The sequence below is a fragment of the Ictidomys tridecemlineatus genome, unplaced genomic scaffold, assembly GCF_052094955.1.
Source record: "Ictidomys tridecemlineatus isolate mIctTri1 unplaced genomic scaffold, mIctTri1.hap1 Scaffold_960, whole genome shotgun sequence".
NCBI lineage: Eukaryota > Metazoa > Chordata > Mammalia > Rodentia > Sciuridae > Ictidomys > Ictidomys tridecemlineatus.
This window is the reverse complement of record NW_027526173.1, coordinates 115,041-134,135: the sequence shown is the minus strand read 5'-3', so window position 1 is coordinate 134,135 and position 19,095 is coordinate 115,041. Positions and strand designations below refer to the sequence as shown.

General features: G+C 47.8%; 1 protein-coding gene and 1 long non-coding RNA gene across 2 annotated transcripts; one reads left to right on the top strand and one right to left on the bottom strand.

Annotated features, from left to right (window-relative positions):
• Nucleotides 1-328: 328 nt before the first annotated feature.
• LOC144374937 (NUT family member 2B-like) lies at nt 329-6,114 on the top strand. The gene is made up of 5 exons (XM_078037665.1): nt 329-990; nt 2,118-2,246; nt 3,284-3,423; nt 3,899-4,275; nt 6,013-6,114. Exons 1-5 carry the CDS (start codon nt 329-331, stop codon nt 6,112-6,114), a joined length of 1,410 nt encoding a protein of 469 aa, XP_077893791.1.
• Nucleotides 6,115-11,963: 5,849 nt separating this feature from the next.
• On the bottom strand, nt 11,964-18,861 carry LOC144374939 (uncharacterized). Its single transcript, XR_013434169.1, has 3 exons — nt 18,756-18,861; nt 12,662-12,882; nt 11,964-12,517 (listed from the first exon to the last, which is right to left on the bottom strand). It is a non-coding gene; the product is annotated as an uncharacterized LOC144374939 (long non-coding RNA).
• Between the last annotated feature and the right edge of the window lie 234 nt (nt 18,862-19,095).

Sequence of the window (19,095 nt, the reverse complement as noted above, 5' to 3'; positions counted from 1 at the left end):
CTAGGGAGTCACCTAGGAGGCCAATGGAGTGTCTGCAAAGGATGCACAAGGGGCCTCTCAGAATCAGGGAAAGCTGAGGTGTCACAGTCAACTGGGAATCCTGGTGTAGTGAAAATGAGATTTCTCAGGGTAGAACTATGACTAAAGGAACACAGCATGAAATTCACTCAAAGGGACATTTGCAAACTGCACAATTTCCCTGCCCAAGGGCCCTGAGCTGGGAGCATTTGTTCTCAGATTTCCACTGAGTAAGAAACTGCTGTCATTTTCCCTCCTCCATTCTCCGCTTTGCTTTGCCTCCACAGCATCTGCATCACGGAGAGCAGGCATGAACTTCACTCCTGGTGCCCACGTGTCTGCGTTCAGGGGCCTACCCTTTCTTCCAGCTGCCCCTGTGCCAACACACCAGCCATTCTGGGAGCTGCCCCCGGCACCAAGGGTGACTGCGCCTATCTCTCAGGGTAACCCTCTGGTGCTGTCCACTTACCCTGGACAATCATATGTGCCAGGGCTGTCCACCTTTGGAAAACATGGGCCACAACTGAGGCCAGTGGGGCCTCCTCATATTCAGAACATTATCCACACTCAGGCACCCCTCAACTGGAGGGCCCCAGGGGCCTTCTGTGGGGGTGTGGAGCATCCTGCTCCATTCCTCACAGCACCTTCTGCCCCGAGGACCACTGTACCTGCCTCAGACAGTGGAGGGATTCAAAACTATGGGATCCACTGGCACCTGGGCCTTCGCCCTCCAGCACCACGACCATTTGCCCAGATGGCCCCCATCATGTTCCCAATGAATGCGCGCCAATGGCCAGGTACAGTGTATGGGGAGGGCGCACTACCCACCTTCCCAGCTGCAGTGCCACCAGATGACACCAGCAGACCTCCCAGCGTGTATGAGAACTTCCGGCGCTGGCAGCGCTTCAAGACCCTGGTCCGCAGGCACCTTCCTCAGACTCCTGATGTGGAAGCACTTTCCTGCTTCCTCATGTGAGTGTTCTCCTCCGGCTCCCCCTTGAGCTCTGTCAGGAGGAAAAGCATGGGTTGGAAAGAGGAGGCTGGGATGTAGGGGAACTGCTCGAAAGGTCCTGAGGGTAAGGGGACCAGCTGAGACCCTTACATTCCCAGATGTATTCCCCTCACACCAGGGAATGAAACGTGCCTTATGTCAGGTGCCCATCACAGGCCTGTGAGTGCAGGCAATCTTTGTTTCCAATAATCATCAGCATCACATGGAGGACTCAAGGTCAGAGGAGGTTCCTGGGGGTAATGTGGGCCAGGAATCGAAGTTGGCTGTCTGACTCCATGCCTCCCCCAGTCATTTCACCTTCCACCATAGACCTGATTGTTCTCAGCACAAGGGACGTCCCAACCACAAGTGGGTTTAGTGGTGCTGGCCTCAACCCAGAAATCTATGGCTACCCATACACATTGTCATGAACTCCTGATCAGGACCCTCTGGTGATGTCACACTCGAGGGGAAGCTGTCTTTGGATACTGCATGGGAATGTTCAACTTTGCCCCAGTTTGTAACTGCTCCTAGGCCATTCTGTGCACCGTCTTCAGTCAGCCTGGGACACCATACATGATGCTATGGAAAATTTGTGAAAAAACAAAAAGGCATTCCTTTCTCACAGTTCTTTAGTCAGGATTCCCAGGTAAAGGGTAACTGACCTAAAATCCCATGATTGCTCTCTCCTCTCCTTGCTTGAAAAGACAGCTGGCTCACCTGTGTCCTCACAGTGTCTCCTCCTTCTCCCAGAAGAACACTAATGCCCTCATGAAGCGCCACCCTCAGGATCTCATCTAACCTTCTAAGCACTAAACGCAGTCTCCAGACACCATTCCATTGGGGGTTAGGGCTTCAACGGGTGAATGTTGGGGGATAAAAACATTCATCACATGGTACACCTCAATGATATTTGAGGAATCCAATCACAATCATGCTGGTCAATGTAGCCCTTGGTGTTAAAGTTGTGTATAAGTATCCTGGAGTCCCAATGTCAATACTTGGAGTTGAACATCATGGGGCAAATATAACAAAGGTAGGAAATTATGTTGTTGGTCTACTGATAAAGAAGGGTGACCTTGTGGACACTGATCCTGATGAATTCCAGCCCAGTGCTTCGGTCTCTGTCCCGACGAGAGCCCACCATGACCATGGAAGAGGGCCTGAGGAAGGGTTTGAAGGAATGGCAGCGCACCAGCAACTTTGATCGGATGGTCTTCTTTGAGACTGCAGAAAAGTGAGCCAGTTTTCAAGGCCCAGAGCCTACTGATGGGGGATCATGGTTTGCACAGCAAGGTCTGGTACAGCCTGTCACCTACCTATGTTTGGGCTCCGAGGCATCTAGCTCTCCAAATAGTGGCTCCTTCTAGCTTGAGGCCTGGGCATTCTCTCAGCAACAATCCCAGAAACTCCAGGCTCCATACTCTTGATTCCAACTCTGCCTTGAGGTTCAGGGTCAGGATGGGGAGGAGGTACCAGCCCAGCCAGAGGGTCTGCTGCTGCTTTGCTGGCTCTGCAGAGGGCAAAAGTTGCACTAGATTCACTCGGGCCACCTGCCTGGGAACTGGTACCTCTTTATAGAGTGAGGTCCATTATAACTCATCAAAGTGGCCACTACTTCAACCTGATGTTCCAGAAGAGGGTGGTGGTGGGAAGTGTATTGTCAGGGCCAGCCACCACCTCAGGTGCCCCCAGGACATGTCTCTGGTCCTTACTTCCTTTGCTCCATATAATCCCAGCCTTTCTAACAAGGGAAGGGAAGAACCCACCCTCATTGGAAGAAACCCAATGTTCTCAGCTTAGATTTCTCTTCCACATGACCCTGCCTGTAATTTGGTATCCCAGATGATCCTTTCAGGGCCCAAGGTCCCAGCCTCAGTACCCCTGAATTGGGTCAGGACCTCTGGTGTTCCCTGATATAAATCACATCCCTGACCATTTTCGACAACTAAACTGATCATGTGGTTCCTGGCAGAAACAGGAGAGAGCCAGAACAAGGATCAGCTAGGGGCCCTGCCTGGGTCCCTCAGATCTGATTCCCTTAAGGTGCTAGTTGATGTAGTGTTTCCCGAGAACTGTAGTTCTTCCTCTGTAGCAGCTCCCTCCTGTCACTGGCCGGACCTACTTCAGGAAGCAACTCCACATTCCTGCCACTAGCTCCTGACTGATAGCTTAGAATACTCCATAGCCTAGAATCCCACACCAGCACCTGCCTGGTATGGCTAACCTGATTCTCAGCTCAGCCTGTGCCTGCCTTACCCAAATCCCATCAAGGTTCATGGAGTTTGAGGCTGCAGAGGAGATGGAAGATCCAAGGATGCAGTTGTCAGGGGTCTTCCAGTGCCGACCTCCTCCTGCAACTCCGAGGCTGGAAATCCGAAGGCCTCCAGTCCCTGAGGCTGTCCAACAGCCAGGTAGGGTACCCACATTCACACAGTAGTCTATGATAGTGTCCAAACAGTGAAAAAGGCCAAGGCAAGTTGTTGTCCCAAATAAGAACTTTTCCTTCAGTATTGGAGATTCACTCTTACAAGAAAAAAAGCCCCTAACACCTGAGGTCCCTGCCACTCAGCTATGAACTGTGTATTGACTGGGCCAAGTACGGATCTCCTTTCTCTTTTTGTCTATCCAAAGAAACAACACGAGATCTGCCTGGGACTTGGGTCCTGGTAGGGTAGAGTGCATGCATTACCAGTCACTACAAATGTCCTCCCACTTGAATCTCCTAGATGTTGCATCTGGTGCACTATTATATCCCTCGGTTCCTGGGTCAGGTTGTCCTCATGCATGGCATACCAGGTTAAGTCCCCTGAACCCTGCCTACTACCAAGTATTTGGGATGAACATGGAATCCTCATTCACACACCACTCTGGTCCTCCCTGTCCTAGCGTGCACCTCCAGAAAGACCAACCCTAAGGTATGGTCCGCCCGCTCATTAGCAGCCAAACCCAAGGCACCAGAGACAAAGGTGCCTGAGACCAAAGCACGCAAGACCAAGGCACGCAAGAACAAGGTGGCCAAGACCAAAGGGCCAGAGAACAAGGCGCCCGAGGAGATCCCACCTGAAGCCATCCAAGAGTACATGGACATCATGGATGAGCTATTCGGGCCTACAAACTTTGCCACGTGGGAGCCCTCCTACTTGTCTACAGAAGAGCTTGGCGCAAACTTGGGAGAGGAAGGACTAGAGCAACAGCCAATACAGGATGATTTACACCCACATCCAAGTCTCCTGAGCTATGTTGATGAGAACTTTGTCAACAAGGTGAGCTGGGCCTACAATCTTGGTGTATAGAAAGTTTCGGCACTCATGGAATTCAGTTTCCTGGCTTAGAATCTCAGATTATTATTATTATTATTATGGTGTGTGTGTGTGTGTGTGTGTGTGTGTGTGTGTGTGTGTGTGTGAGTGAGAGAGAGAGAGAGAGAGAGAGAGAGAGAGAGAGAGAATGTGCATGCACACATGTGCACTCATACATGGGTGTAGCTGGTAGTTGGGATATAACAACCCCATGATGCAAATGAGCATGGGATTATTATTGCTTCCTCTTTCTCCTAGAAGTCCTCTTGACTTGGGGCCATTTCCTCCCAAGTTCACTCACACTCTCTTCCTTCTCATCCCAGGCAGAGAGTATAATTCATCCTCGCTTCCTGGAAGAAATACTTTCCAACAAGCCACATATAAATATCTTGGCTCTGACAAAAGAACTGGAGCAGCAGGAAAGACACACCACTGACCAGGTAGAAAGCAGAAGGAAGGTCTCCCAGTAGACCTGGGGTAGGTGGTACAGAAGAGAGGCAGGGACACCTGATAATAAAGTGCAGGGACGGCAGGAACAAGAGGGGTTGGGACGAAACAAAAGGTAGACAAGGAGAAAGGGGCACCAGGTAGAACAAAGGAGGTAGAGACACGAGGGTTTCCAGGGTTTCAGAACAGACACCAAGGCACAGAGCAATACCTGGCAGACTAGGAGACAAAGGGACACAAGTATACAGGAAAGGGAATTACCACAGGTGGAGAGGGGAGCAAGGGATAGCAGGTAGATGAAGAAGGCACAGGACCTTACTCATGTGGCCCAGAGGATGTTATCATTATCCTGTCTGTGATGGCTCCCTGAGTGAGTCTGTTCCAGGACACATGATGTAGGATGGAAAAAAAAAAAAGGAAGGAGACATGAGAGCCATGGAAGGGTTCAGGATATCAAGCAGAAAGGAAGCCCAGGGGAGTGTCCAGCAGACACTCAGTGTGTTTTTATGAGACCAAGATGAGTAACAGATCCACTTCCCACTGAAATATGATTGTCCTAATCCCTGTGGCCCATTTCATGCATGAAGAAGAGTTGGCCAGTGCCCATATCCTCCTTCATCTTGTGAAGAAGCACCTTTGCAGGTGCCTCAGGGTCATGATATGTCCCAACAGGACACAAGAGCTTCTGAGGCAGCTGCCAAACAAGGTGCAGAGAAGCGGAAACATCACACTGATCAAGGGGCCAGCACGGAGGACTGGTCCACAGAGGTGGCTTCCCAGGTCGTGAAGAGGAGCAGGACCGCCGAGCCAGAGTTGCTGGGTTCAAAGGACACTGCTGTCCTCCAAGGCTGTCAAGGGTCTTCTTCATTGGGGACCATCCACTCCAACCATCCTCCCCCAAACGGCAGATCCTCCTCCTTAAACCTGGGGAACAAAAGTGTAGTGGGTCCCAGAAAAGCCACTTCTTCTGGGCGGCCACATAAGACAGCCAATGGCTGCAGTGTGGATGAGGACCTCCAAAGCCTGGATTTCCTCCTTAGCTCCCAGCACCGCCTGCTGCCCTGGGAACTGTCCCGGAGCCAGGCCCTTCCAATAGAAACCCTGTGCTCAGGAGATCAAGAAATCCAGGCCCCACCTCCCCAGAGAGGACTCCTCAGCTCCCACCCTCCTCCAGGTGCCATGTCCATGAAGAGTGCTCTCACTGGACGCACATGCTTCATGAAAAACACGCCCTGCACTGGGCCTCCCCTCCAGGTCACTGGAGGGCAAGATGTGGATCTGGAGCTGGCTCAAACCTCACAGCCTCAGAAGAGGAAGTGCACATCATCAGGCAACCAAAAGAAGAAGAGGCCCTGAGGACAGTCGTGTTGACTGGTGGCCTCTGGGGTGGCTGCCCCTCAGGCAAGATCTCACCTGGCTTCATTCTGTGTTGGAAGGTCCAAAGGTTCTTCATCACATAGGACAGTTCCTGTGGGTTCTCAGAAAAATGTAGGGAGTGGGAGGGTATAGTAAATGTAGAAAGAGGGTAGGGGGAGGTACTGAGAGGGGAGGGTCACAATGTTCAATCCTGGGTGGGAAACTGTACCTTGTTTGACTGTCACTGGGAATAAAGGCAGTTTGGTAGGAAAAAAAAATCTCCAGCTTCTGCCATGTTTTCTGTGCACCTCCATGCAGTGAGAACTGAGAGGTGATAACTGGGGTTGCCAGGACCCAGGGTGCACAAGTGTCCATCTATTGGGTCTTGTTTCCAGATTTAGATGAGTCCTCCCCCTAATCCTGGGAGAAAACAGACAAGATTCCAAAACCCAACTCATCACCTCATGGAAAAGCCTCTCTTGGTTTAGGGGATCTTCTCTGTGTATCCCTCTATGATCTTTGCCTGTTAAACATCTCCCTTACCAATCATCTGAGGGCCTGCTATGAAGAGAAATCACAAAGAGGCAAAGCACATCTCCCTTGGTATTCACAGCTCTGAGGTCTGAGGACTAACTGGTGGCTCTCAGATCTTAGTGTGACTAGTTCTGAGATTGAATGTCAGGGACCCTCAGCTCCTAGTGATCGAAACTGCAATGTTGCCTTCTTGGGATCAGTAGCCAGCCTCTTCCATCAGTTCCCTGGAGATCATCTGACAACTGCACCTAGCAGTTCCTGCAGTTCTCCACTTATTTGATTTAAAAGGTGAACTCAGGCATGCACAGTGTCCTTCCAAGATACCCACAGTATTTCTGCTTAGGCATGGTTAGGGCACTCCACACTAAGGACCATTGAAGGGGGTCCCAAAGGGTTGAGTCCTGTTGAGCACTGCAAATTGGAGTCATCTGGGGAGGACCTGCTATGGAAGCAAAACTCTCTGAGTGACTGTGAGGCATTTGTGGCAGCCATGGCCATCACAGACAGGGGCACAATTTTTTATCAATTTATTGAGAACATTGGGCCCTTCTGTCTCATTTAGATGGAGAGCTGCTTTTGAGCCTTCAAGCCCCTGTGCAATTAAGTAAATTCTAGAAATAACCCTGGAAACAATTTTTTCCTAGACAGCTTCTTTCTCCTCTCCTGAATGATGATGGACAATATTATTCAACTGATCCCCAGCATGGCTGTGGTCTCCCTGTGTAGGCTTCCTGTTGAGAAGACAAGGCCGACCTTTATACCTCTCCCCCCTACAGTTGCAGTTCTGACCGCAACTCACTGGGGACCCAGCAGGCTGCAAGTCCTGACTGCATCCCAAGACAGACCCACCCCCCACTCATGCAGTGCTCTGATCCTCCCATATGTAGTATTGGCCCCACCCCGACCCCAGCCTGACCAATACTGAGTGTGACTGGCCCAAATGTAATGTAATCAAGTTCTCCTACAAATCAATGAGGAAAAAAGAAGGCTGCATATCACATGGTTTGCCAATTAACAAAATGTGGAACTCTACCAAGGAGAATACTTAAATTGCAAGGAGGCCAAATTTTAGTGTCATTTGTGAGATAAAGAACTGGGGTGACTTCAGACATGCACAAAAGTGATTGGAAGTGAAGTTGTTTGTGGTCTGTCATGTGCAATCTAACTCCATGGTTCTCCATAGGACCCAGGTTCCATGCCTTCAGAATCAGGGTCACAAATTTTTATCAAGTACCTATTGACAACTTTGAGCCCTCCTGTCTCAGTTGGATAGAGACCTGCTTTTGAGCCTTCAGGCCCCTCTGACATTAATCAGGTTTCTAGAAGTAAGCCTGGAAATAGTGTTTCTGAAGACAGCTTCGTTCTCCTCTACTGAGTGATGCTGGACAGTGGGGATGGATGGAAAAGTGTGGCATGGAGAAAGGAGGCTGGGATGTAGGAAAACTAGAGGGAACATCCTGAGGGGGGAGGGATAAGCTGAGAGACCTATATTCCCAACCAAGTTCATCACACCAGGGGAGGAAATGGGCCTTATCTCAGGTGCCCATCACAATCCTGTGAGTGAAGCAATCTTGGTGCTCAATGAGCATCACCATCACTCAGGGGATATAAGGTCACAGGAGATTCCTGGAAGTAATGTGAGCCAGGATGGAGAGTTGGTTCTCTGACTCCACATGATTGTCCCTCACTTAGTATTTTCACCTTCTAGCATAGATCTGATTGTTCATGGCAGGCAACATCACAACTAGTGTTGGAGATGCGGGGGGGAGGCACCAGTATAGATCTCTCTGGACACCCAACCACATTTTTCCGAGGAATTCCTGCTTAGGATATTGAGGTGGTGCAGAATTCATGAGTGAGTACTCATTCCATTTGGATCCTCCGTGGAGATGTACATCATTGTCTCAGGCTTTAACCCTGCTCCCAGGGCACTCTGTACTCTGTCTCACTCAAATAAGGCTGCCATATGTACTGCTACAGAATGGGAAGCTGAAACCACAGGCATTCATCTCTCACAGTTCTGAATTTGGGAAACCCCAGAAAGATGGTGCGAGATTTAATGTCCAGTGAGGTTTTTCCCTCCAGGCTTGAGAAAATGGCTACCTTGCCTGTGACCTCCTATGGCTAAGAGAGCTTTAGCATCCCTTCCTTTTTCTACAAGGGCACTAGTACTATCATGGGAACTCTACCCTGATGACATCATTAAAATCTTAAGAGCCGCTGAAGCCACCATCTCATGGAGGTTAGGGCATTCACTCATGCATTCTGCAGGCCAAAACATTCAGGTCACAATACACAAAAACATCAAGAACTCAAGAGAAATCAGATTCCAGTATAGTACTTGATGTTCTCTCTAGTATATAGAGCATGTCCTGGATGCAGGGAGCCCACATGGGGTGGTCAGAGTGATTGGACAGAAGAGGCAAAGGCAAGGCCTGTGTTGGGTCAGGTCAACTTGCAATGAAGTGTGGGTTGTGGATTGTGACTGATCCTGATGAACCCAGGCCAGTGCTTTGGCCCCTATCTGGACTGGAGCCTACCATGAATCTGGAGGAGGGATTGTGGAGGGGTCTTCAGGAATGGCAATGCATACCTTTGATCAGATGATCTATGAGATGGCAGAAAAGTGTGTCAGGTATCTGGGGCTAGGCCTAAGTGCTCGGGAACATGGGTTGAACAGCTGGCTCTGTTGGAGCTTGTCACCCAGCCAGGAAGGGCATCTGCTACCACAGAGAAAACCACTGAACACTTACATCTCCAAGCATTACTTCCCTCTACCTGGAATGCTGGACACTCTCTAATAGTCCCAGAAGCTCCGACCTCAACGTTCTTAGTTCCACCACTGCCTAGAGGTTCAGGGTTAGGGTGTAGGGCAGTAACCAGCCAAGCTCAGGGGGTGTCCACCATCAGTGAGGTCTGTTCACAGGGTACAAGTTTCACTACCTTGGGGTTGGCCAACCACCTGGAAAATAAACCATCTTCTAGCATATGGATCACCCCTGCTCATGAACAATGCCATAATAAACCCTGATGTTTCAGAAAGATTTAGAGTTCAAAAAACATGATCAGGGAACGCCAGTGTCTCAGATGCCCCAAGCACACACCTCTGGCCTCGTAATCCATGTAATTCTCGCCATTCAAACAAATGAAATACAGCCCTCTTTGGAAGGTGGGTTGGGGTGGGAACCCAGGTGTTCCACTACTTTCAGCACAGCTTGGACTTTCACATGACCTCTGCTGAGTCTTGTGTTCTTGGTATATAGTCCTAACCCCAACATTCCTAGAGAGAGAGTTGTCTTCCATAAATCATATCTTTGACCAGATGCTGAAGCTTGGCTTTTCTGTGTGGTTCAGGGCAGGGACATGAGAAGCCTGGAATAGGTGTGGGAGCATCGTAAAGGAATGTGCCTGGTTCACTAAGGACCACATGGTTCTCTTCAGGTGCTAAGTGATGTCAGGAGCACTCAGAATGGTTTCCGCATTGGGAAATAATCCCTCCTGGGACCAGCCCATCCCATGGTCTGAGCAGTACTCCCCATGCCTGCTACCAGATCCTCATTGCTATGAAGCTACAGCTTGAGTTTTCCAATAAGAAATTCTTTTCTTAAATAATTCTATGTCTTGCTTACCTGTCAGGTTTTTGGATTTTGAGGCTGAAGAGATAGAGGACTCAAAGCTTCAGTTGATGATAGATTCCAGTGTCAGACACATCCAATCCCATAGAGGCTCAATATTCCACATTCTCCAGTCTTTGAGACTGTGCAGCAAGAGAGAGCTAAACACATTCCCATAAAAATTGATGATTAAAAAACTGGTGATGATGGAGTGTGATAACACACATGTGAACACTTTTTCAGAATAGGGCACTTCTCTTGCCAGTGGAACAGCCCCTGAGCATTTGGGATTCCAGATGCCCTTGGATTTGAAGTTTATAAAGCCTAGTCCAAGGTGCTACCTTCTCTCCCCCTGCCTATGTAAAGAGTCAACACACCATCTGCCTAGGACACGAGGCCATGTGGCCCAAGTATATCGAATACGGGTGTCTCAAAATGTCCTCCCACGTGACATACATTGTCCCACAGGTGCAGAGTCTTCACTAATGGTTCCTGATGTCAGAATGTGCAGGGCCATTCTGGACCAGAGTAGATCCCTTAAACATTTTCTTTCACTGAATGGCTGGAGCACAGCTAGAAAAACCATGTATGCATCACCCTCTTACCCTCTGTCCTAGTGTAAACCTCGAGAAAGACTGGCCCTGAGGCTCACCCACCAGAAGTTTAATAGTGCAGGTATCCAGAGACCAAAGTGCCTGACGAGATCACACTTGAAGTCATAACTGTATAGATGGACATCATGAACATCTGGTGGGGTTTCCCAACTTCAACATGTGGGTAGGCCCACATTTGGCCATAGCGAAGTCCATGGGAAACTTGGAAGAGAATGAAATGGAGTGACATCTAAAAGGGGACAACTTGTAACAAGATCTAAATTTCCTGCCCTAGACTGATGAGCTGTACTCCAAGAGGACTTTTTCACCAAGGTGGGCTGGGGTGGGAATCCAGCTGTGTACAAGACTTTGAGAATGTCAACCTAGACTCATGGAATTATCTTTTATTCTTTACATTCTCAGCACTGTTTGTCTGTTGGGTGGGGTAGCTCATGGTCTTGATTTAACAACTCCATGGTGTGAACCAGAAGACACCATCCATGCTTCCTACAAGTCCCAGAGGTGTCTTGGGCTTGGGGACACTTCCTACCAAGGCCACACACAATTTTTTTCTTCTCCTCCAGGTGCAGGCTCCATTTTCCACACCCCCATTTCTTGGAACTATTGCTTTTCATAGGACTACACATGGCTATCTTGACCCTAACCAAAGAGCTGGACCAGGAGGAAGGACTCACCCAGCAGAATGGCCATCAGAACTTCAGTCTGACACCAAGACAGGTGATACCTCCCATTCATTTTTACACATCCCCCAAGTCCCTCTGTCTACCCTCATACCCAATACAGACTGAGCATGGGCCATTTCTGTTCTGTAGCTGGTGAAAATGCAACTATTGCCCTCAAAGTAGAAATTATCAGTGGAGCTGCCCCAAAGTTTTGTTATACCCCGACTAAAGTGCTTCTAAATCAGCTGCCAGCCAAGGTATAGAGGGACATAGTGACAGCACTGGACATGAGTCCTATATGGAGATCTGGCCCACCAGGGGTCACCTCATAGAAAATTAAGAGATTCAGGGTCACATAACCCTAGGTCCTATAATGGAAGCTCACTGGTATCTTCCTGCACTGTTGGGAGTCTTCCTCAATGGTTCCCATCCAGGCCTCAACTCTTCCCTGGACCACAGAATCTCTTCTCTAAGCCTGGGCCACAGAAGGGCAGTGGGTCCCAGCAGGACTTCTCCTACCGGAGCCACATGAGAAAGCAGAGGTGTTTAGTGAGGACAACCATGACCCTCCATACCCCAGACATCCTCCTGGCTTCCCAGCACCTTCTGCTGTGCTGCAACTGTCCCAGACCCAGGACTTCACAAAGGCCCCTTCATCCCTGGAGGCTGAGCACTACAGGCTCCTCAGCCCCAAAGAAGAGTCCTCATCCCTATCCCCCTCCTGATGCCAATCTATGAAGTGAGCTATAGCTTGACACTCAATGCATGCAGGAAAGACACTCTACTCTGGGTCTCATCTCCAGGTCTCTGGAAAGAAACATCTGGCTCTGGGGATGATTCCTATTGCCCAGAATCTGAGAGGAAGTGTCAGTCATCAGACCCCAGAGGAAGAAGAAGAGACATTGAAGACAGTAGCATAGGTATCTGGTGAGCCAACCTCTCAGGCAGGGTCTTGGTGAGATCTCCCCTTCAGTACATCCTGCAACACAAGGGGCAAAGATCCTTGTCATCCAGAGCTGATCCTGCTAGTCCTCAGGAAAGGGAGGGCAAGGCCAGGGCACTGGGAATATAGGAGGAAGGCCAAAGGTGGGAACTGGCATGGGAGAAGGACAGAGGTGCATACCTGGGGCAAAGCTGTACATGGTGGGAGTTCACTGTCAAGAGTGAAGAAAAAGCACTTAGTAGAGAAATGTTCTCATGGCTGCTGCCTTCTGCTGTGGTGTCTGTGCTACTCTGTGGGGTGAGGACTGAAAGGAGGAGGTATCTGCAGATTCCATCCCTCAGGGTGCACAGATGCAGGGCCAAGCCCTTGCCTCCATATTTAGCCTGCACCTTCCACTGATGCTGGAAGAAAAAACAGACCAAAAGCTTAACAGAAACCCAGTCATTATGTTGTTTACATAGCCTCAGTTAATTTAAGGGGCCTTCTCTGTACATCCCTGCATGAACTCTGTCCCATAACCATCTCTGTTACCAACAGGCTGAGGGTTCAAACATCCATCTGGAGAGCAACCACAAATAGGAAAAGTGCACCTCCCTTAATATTATCAGTTCTGACATTCCAGGGACAACATATCTCAGATCTTAGCATTCACAGCCCTAAGAGTGAATGACAGTGACCCTCAGTGTCCAGTGGTAACAGCTCTGCAACTGTGTTCCTGACAGGAGGAGACAGTGGCTACTGAGAGTTCCCAGGAACTCTTTCAACAGCCAGACCTAGTAGCTCTTAGCAGCTCTCCATTGCTCTCTGTCATTCTCTTTCATAACTGCCCTCAGGGTGACCTTCCAGGTCTGCTTTCAGTGCCAGCAGCCTTTCCTGTAACCAGTTCTTAGTAAAATCAGCTCTACCTACTCTACTTGAGATAAAAGGCATGCATAGGTTGAATATAACCATGTACTTGAGGCCTCACTAGGAGTTATGCTGCACCACAAGGGTAAGTGATACAGGCACTTTTTGCATAAGGAGATTGGGAAGGAAGCTCATTTACTTAAAAAGAAATACAAAGGTGGGCTCAAGCACACACAGTATCCTTCCAGGAAACCATGGGACTTCCCTGAGGTTTGGGTAGGAAGAGGCTCCTCATACAGCAGAGGCAAAACAGCTAACGAGATTCCAAATGGTGGTATCATTGAAAGAGAATGAAGGATGGAGTCATCTCAAATATACTTTGACCAAATATAATTCTAGGTCACAGTGACATAATTAGGTCAGCCATGAATGTCAAAGACAGGGAAACCACTTTTTTCTTTCCTTTTTGTATTTTTGGCGGTGCAGGTTACTGAACTCTGGACCTCACACCAGCTAGGCAAGTATTTTATCACTGTGCCACAACCCAAGTCCCCAAAGATTTCTTTAAATGCCTCTGGGAAAGTGTTGGCCCTTTCTCTTCTGTCTCATGTAAGAGAGATGTTTGGAGCCTTCAGTCTTTTAAACCATCATAGAATTTTCTACAATTGGCAATGGGGATGGCATTTTACTTAGATACCTCTTTTCTGATCCTGTGGAAGAGGCTAGATATCCAGGCTGAACAAATATTCAGCATGACAAAGGGCTTCCTGCAATGGTGGACAAGGCTTCAATTTTAGACTTAAAAGTCTAAAATTTTAGACTTAAAAGATGCATTTTCCTGTATACCAGTACATGCATATCCTTAAAACCTGAGTGTTTTGAGGGTCCCTCTGATAAGTCCATCTAATTGACCTTGACTCTTCTACCCCTGCCTCAGGAAGACCTGAGCCTGGCAGGCCAAAACCAAAGTGAGCTGAGGCAAGCCGATCTGCTATCCTTCTGCAACAAATCCTGCCCACAGTGGGGATGCCCACTGCACAACTTTTCCAAACCCCAATTAGCATAAACTTAGACCAATAGTATTGGTTCTCCTTCCATTTAATAAAGACAATAAATAATATTTTTACTCAGGAAAAAAGTGAAGTTGAACCAATGGAATTCCCAAGTGCAAAACACTTTCTGACTAGCCACATGCACTTTTTAGAGTATTTATTTTTCAATTACACATGGACACAATGTCTTCATTTTATTTTCATGTGGTACTGAGGATCAAACCCAGTGCCTCATGCATGCTAGGTGAGTGCTATACACACCTCTGAGCTGAAACTTCAACTCACAACCCTGCATTTCCATGAATTCTAAAGAAAACGTGCAGTGTGGGGAAGGTTGTCTAGTGTTGCATTTCACATGGTGTAATACGGAAGTGGCACATTAAGATATCATAAAACAGTGCATAAATACTTTTCTCTCTTTACTGAATTCAAGAGGTTTAAAGATGTATGAAGTTTTGAAGCATTTTGGTGATGGCTTTCCATGATAGAGAGTTGCTGGCTCAGGGTGCCAGGGACATATGGGGAGTGCTGCTAATGCTACAATCTGAGAGCCCCTGGCACTCCAACCGCAGAACTGCTAATACTAAGGGAGCTAGTTGTACTCTGCCTGTTTGTGATTGCATCTAAATTAACCCAAAGAAGCCTAAGATGTTTGAGAACCTCTTCTCTCCTGATGCTAATTCTGAATTTCCTTCCTGCCCCATATATACCAGGATATGTAGGTTTTAATGCTTAGTGGGTGAGCAACATGCAGAAAGGGCACTAAGAGAGCAACTTCCTCTGTAAGCAGCCCAAACAAGTGTTCATGCAGGTTTACTCATCTGAGAGTTCTTCAGTTCTTCCAAATAATATCCCCTCTGCACATCACCACATGAGCCTACATCTACCTGGAGAAGGCCACATTTTCTTGCAGCAGTGCACTTTGTGCTTACTTCTGAATCTAGGCCTCAGGGCCCTCTTCTGTATATTGACAATTCTTCCTTATTTACTTTCCCTTGTTCCATGAAACAAAGCTCTATTACATCTTGTGGTTTTCATTTACACTTTCAATGTTATCTGTACTTCACATATGATACCACACATACATATATACATATGAATGTATAGATTCATATGTCTACTTATACACATATATGCGTTTTAATTCACATGACAAGGGTAAATATTGTTTACTGGCTATATCATGAATGGTATGCTCAATAGAATAGTTGCTTTCTTAGGTGGAATTTATTTCTGGTTACCATGGGCATGCCATGGTATTCATGGTTACCATGGGCATGCCATGGAATCAGGGAGAGTAATTAAGGAATAACTGTAGGAATTAAGAAAACTGTTTCTGAGAACATATTTATCAAAATAGTGCCCAGTCTGGGTTCAAATATCTTTGAGACTTAAAACAACCCTTGTATTCCCAATTGTCTAGATGCAAGACTCTGGATGAGAAACCTAAAGATAAGGGCATATTGGTCAATGTCTAGTTAGGAAAAGACCAAGGGGCTGAGGTTGTAGCTCAGTGCCAGGGTGCTTATCTAGGATGTGTGAGGCCCTGGGTTTGAACCTTAAGAGTAAATCAAACAAACAAATAAATCATGTTCATCGGCATCCACAGAAAAGAAAAAAACTTAAAAAAAGAAAAATCCAAGATGACAACAGAAAGTTTTCTCAGAGAAAAGACCCAGGAGCTCTACAAAAAATTGAGTAAACAATAATGTGAAAGAACTCTTGTCAAATTGAGTAATAAACTCCAATCCATAAAGATAACATTAAATTATCTGCCCTGCAATATCTAAGAAGTGTTATAGAGCAGGCATTTTGACCTTTAATCTACCTCATTACATTATCATCCTTCTGTGGCTTTGAAAGCATATGTAAGGTAAACCAATTACAAGGAAGAAAATTTTATTTTGACTGAACATTTCAGAGATTTCTTTCTATGTATACTTTGTCAGCTTCATGGTTCTGGAGACTCCATGGAGGTAGAACATCATGGCAGAGATCACACATTGGAGTAATGCTGCTCACCTCATGGCAGCTGAAAAGTAGACAGCATGAGGCCAGGGTCCCAATATCCCCCTCAAGGGCATGTCCACAACCATGCAACCTCCTTCCAGTAGGACCCACCGCCTACTGTTTCATCACCTCTCAATATTGCCAGAGGCTGATGAGGAAATATTTATAGACCCTTCGTGGATATTTAAGATCCAAATCACAACACATACCTCATTCTATACTTCCTACAGCAGGCTGCATATGCCTAACACTGTATGCTGGTATTTGGAATTCACAGCTGTGACTTAAGCAAGGTCAAACTGGGTCTCACATGTGGACTGGTGAGAATCATACAGAGATATGGGATTCTGACTACATTCTGGCAGTGAATGAACACTTTGGTTGTTATCTCTTTGGGAGGGGAAAGCACATTTCATGAGAGGGTGGAAGAGGAGCCAACTGCAAGTGGTAGTAGTTCAGTTTATCAGTCGGTTCTCTGCTTCTCAGGCACATATCATAACTGTCTTTCCTGAACTTCTCTGAAAATTGTTTCAGCCAAACTTAATTTTCTGCTTGTCCACCCTGGGACATGCTGGATTCTACAAGGAAGATTATTCAATGTTACTGTAATAGTTAACTCCATGTACTGATTTGGCTAGGCACAAATACCCAGCAGTTTGGGCCAAACACCAGTTAAATGTTACTGTGAAAGTTTTTGTTTGGGGCGTGGGGTGGGACTTCGTATATCCAGTCAGCGGACTTTGATTAAAACTGACTACCTTCCACTGTCGGAGGGTCTCATCTACTTAATACATATATGGCCCCCGGAAGCAGACCTCAATTGCCATGTCCCTTAAATACATCTACTAAGGGACACCTAAATATTTTCCTCTTCACAACTATTGCTACTACCACAACACAAACACACACACACACACACACCTGAGGTGGGGTAGTTAATACAAACTCAATACACAAGGAACTCTCCATAGGTATCTCATCTTCATATACAAGCTCACACACTCCCAAATATGAAGAAATAACTCCCTGTCTTCCAAAATGCAGAAGCCTGCCATCTTCACACCACACAATGAATATATCCATCCTACTGCTCCACGAAATTAGTAACCGACCAGCTTTCACACACTCAAGTACATGTGCATGAGAAATGAAAATAAAATTTATTCAAAATCCCTTGTACCAAAACATGATGTCCAGAATGTACAAATATCCCTCCTCCATTTCCCAACTATAACAATCACATTGAAAGTGCAGAGAAAACTACCCAAATGCCTTCCTTAACATAGCCCATATGCAAACACATATATATCCAAACTCCCCAGGGTGTGTTCGTGGGAAAAATATATATATACAAGACCACCACAAGTAAAATATTACAAAAACCAGAGCTTAATTTCCCTTGATCTCCAATATCCACACAGAACAAGAAGATGACCATCACCACTTTGTCTGACCCACACTTCTGAACACATACCACATTCTTGTCAGGCAGTCGAGACAGAGCAAGATCCAAATTATGAATGCACATCAACACATTAGGGACCCCACCACCCCATCAAAGGAACAGCGAAAACAACCAGAGCCCTCTGAACTCCTACTAACCATCCAGGACCAGCGCAGCATCTCATTTTCTCACCCAAATATCCACCCCCGTGATCTCATGCCCATCAAAACGGAAGGAAAACTTCCTGGCACACAGAAATATCCACAGGGGCCCCCAACAGCCCACCAACGCATACGCGAGACCATATCATCAATTTCACTGCCGCAGTACACAAGCACCACAAATTAATAAGACAACATTACTCTCTTTATTGCACACGACTTGTGGTCAAACGGTTCTCCCATCATCATTTAGGTGCTCTGTCCAGATGGGTCCACCAACAGCCCACCTACGATGGCCCGTCAATCACGGGGTGACCACAGCAGACTCAGCACACTTGGCTCAGTGTGTTCCCTTCTGCAAAGTTGCTAAGGACAGGGAAATGAGCGGCCTTCAGCTAACAACCCTGATGCCAGCTGACAGTGTCCCCAACATTCACAGGTTTCAGGCGGAACAAGAAGATGACAGTCACCACTCTGTCAGACACCTACAGGAGCCTTAGACCTGCTGACCAGGACCGCGCTTCTCAGGCACCAAACAGGTGCCCTGGAGCCGGGTTTCACACAGGCTGCAAGGGACATGGATGGAGGATGCGTCGACATGGGCGCCGCACTGGCCATCTCGCCCCTCACTGCCAGGCCTGCTGCGGGCCGCCTGCATCCCTGGGGAGGCAAGGCTGGGCCTGGGCTGTCTGGCGAGGCGCAGGGGCCAGAGGAACGGGCAGGGACACAGTGGGGACCGAAGAGGTTCGCGGGTCCAGTACCTAGAGGCTTATGGGACTGAGTCTGGACGCCGCCATGGGAGCCCAGCTGGCCGTTGGGAACCCGCTGTCTGTGCTCGCGCCCGTGCCGTTCCCTGCAGGAGCCCCCAATGGACGCTGGAGCCGTTGGATGGCAGCCTGTGAGCGCGCCCTTCCATCCAAGCATGTGCTCAGGCGCGAGGGATGCAGGAGGGACAGCGGTGACCCTGCAGGAGGAAGAAATGGGTCGGGAAGCTTGCAAGGTGTCTCCGGCAAGAAGGCTCCCCATAAAGAGCCTCTGGGCTGGTCCTTCTTTCAGTGGGAGCACCTGAAATGACAAAGTGATTTTCGCAGTTACAAACTG

Excerpts from the sequence above, each read along its gene's own strand:
- LOC144374937 (XM_078037665.1), top strand. The coding sequence starts at position 329 with ATGAACTTCACTCCTGGTGCCCACGTGTCTGCGTTCAGGGGCCTACCC. Across the intron at positions 3,424-3,898 it reads TGAGGCTGTCCAACAGCCAG|CGTGCACCTCCAGAAAGACC; the intron begins GTAGGGTACCCA and ends TCCCTGTCCTAG. Across the intron at positions 4,276-6,012 it reads ATGAGAACTTTGTCAACAAG|GTCACTGGAGGGCAAGATGT; the intron begins GTGAGCTGGGCC and ends CCTCCCCTCCAG.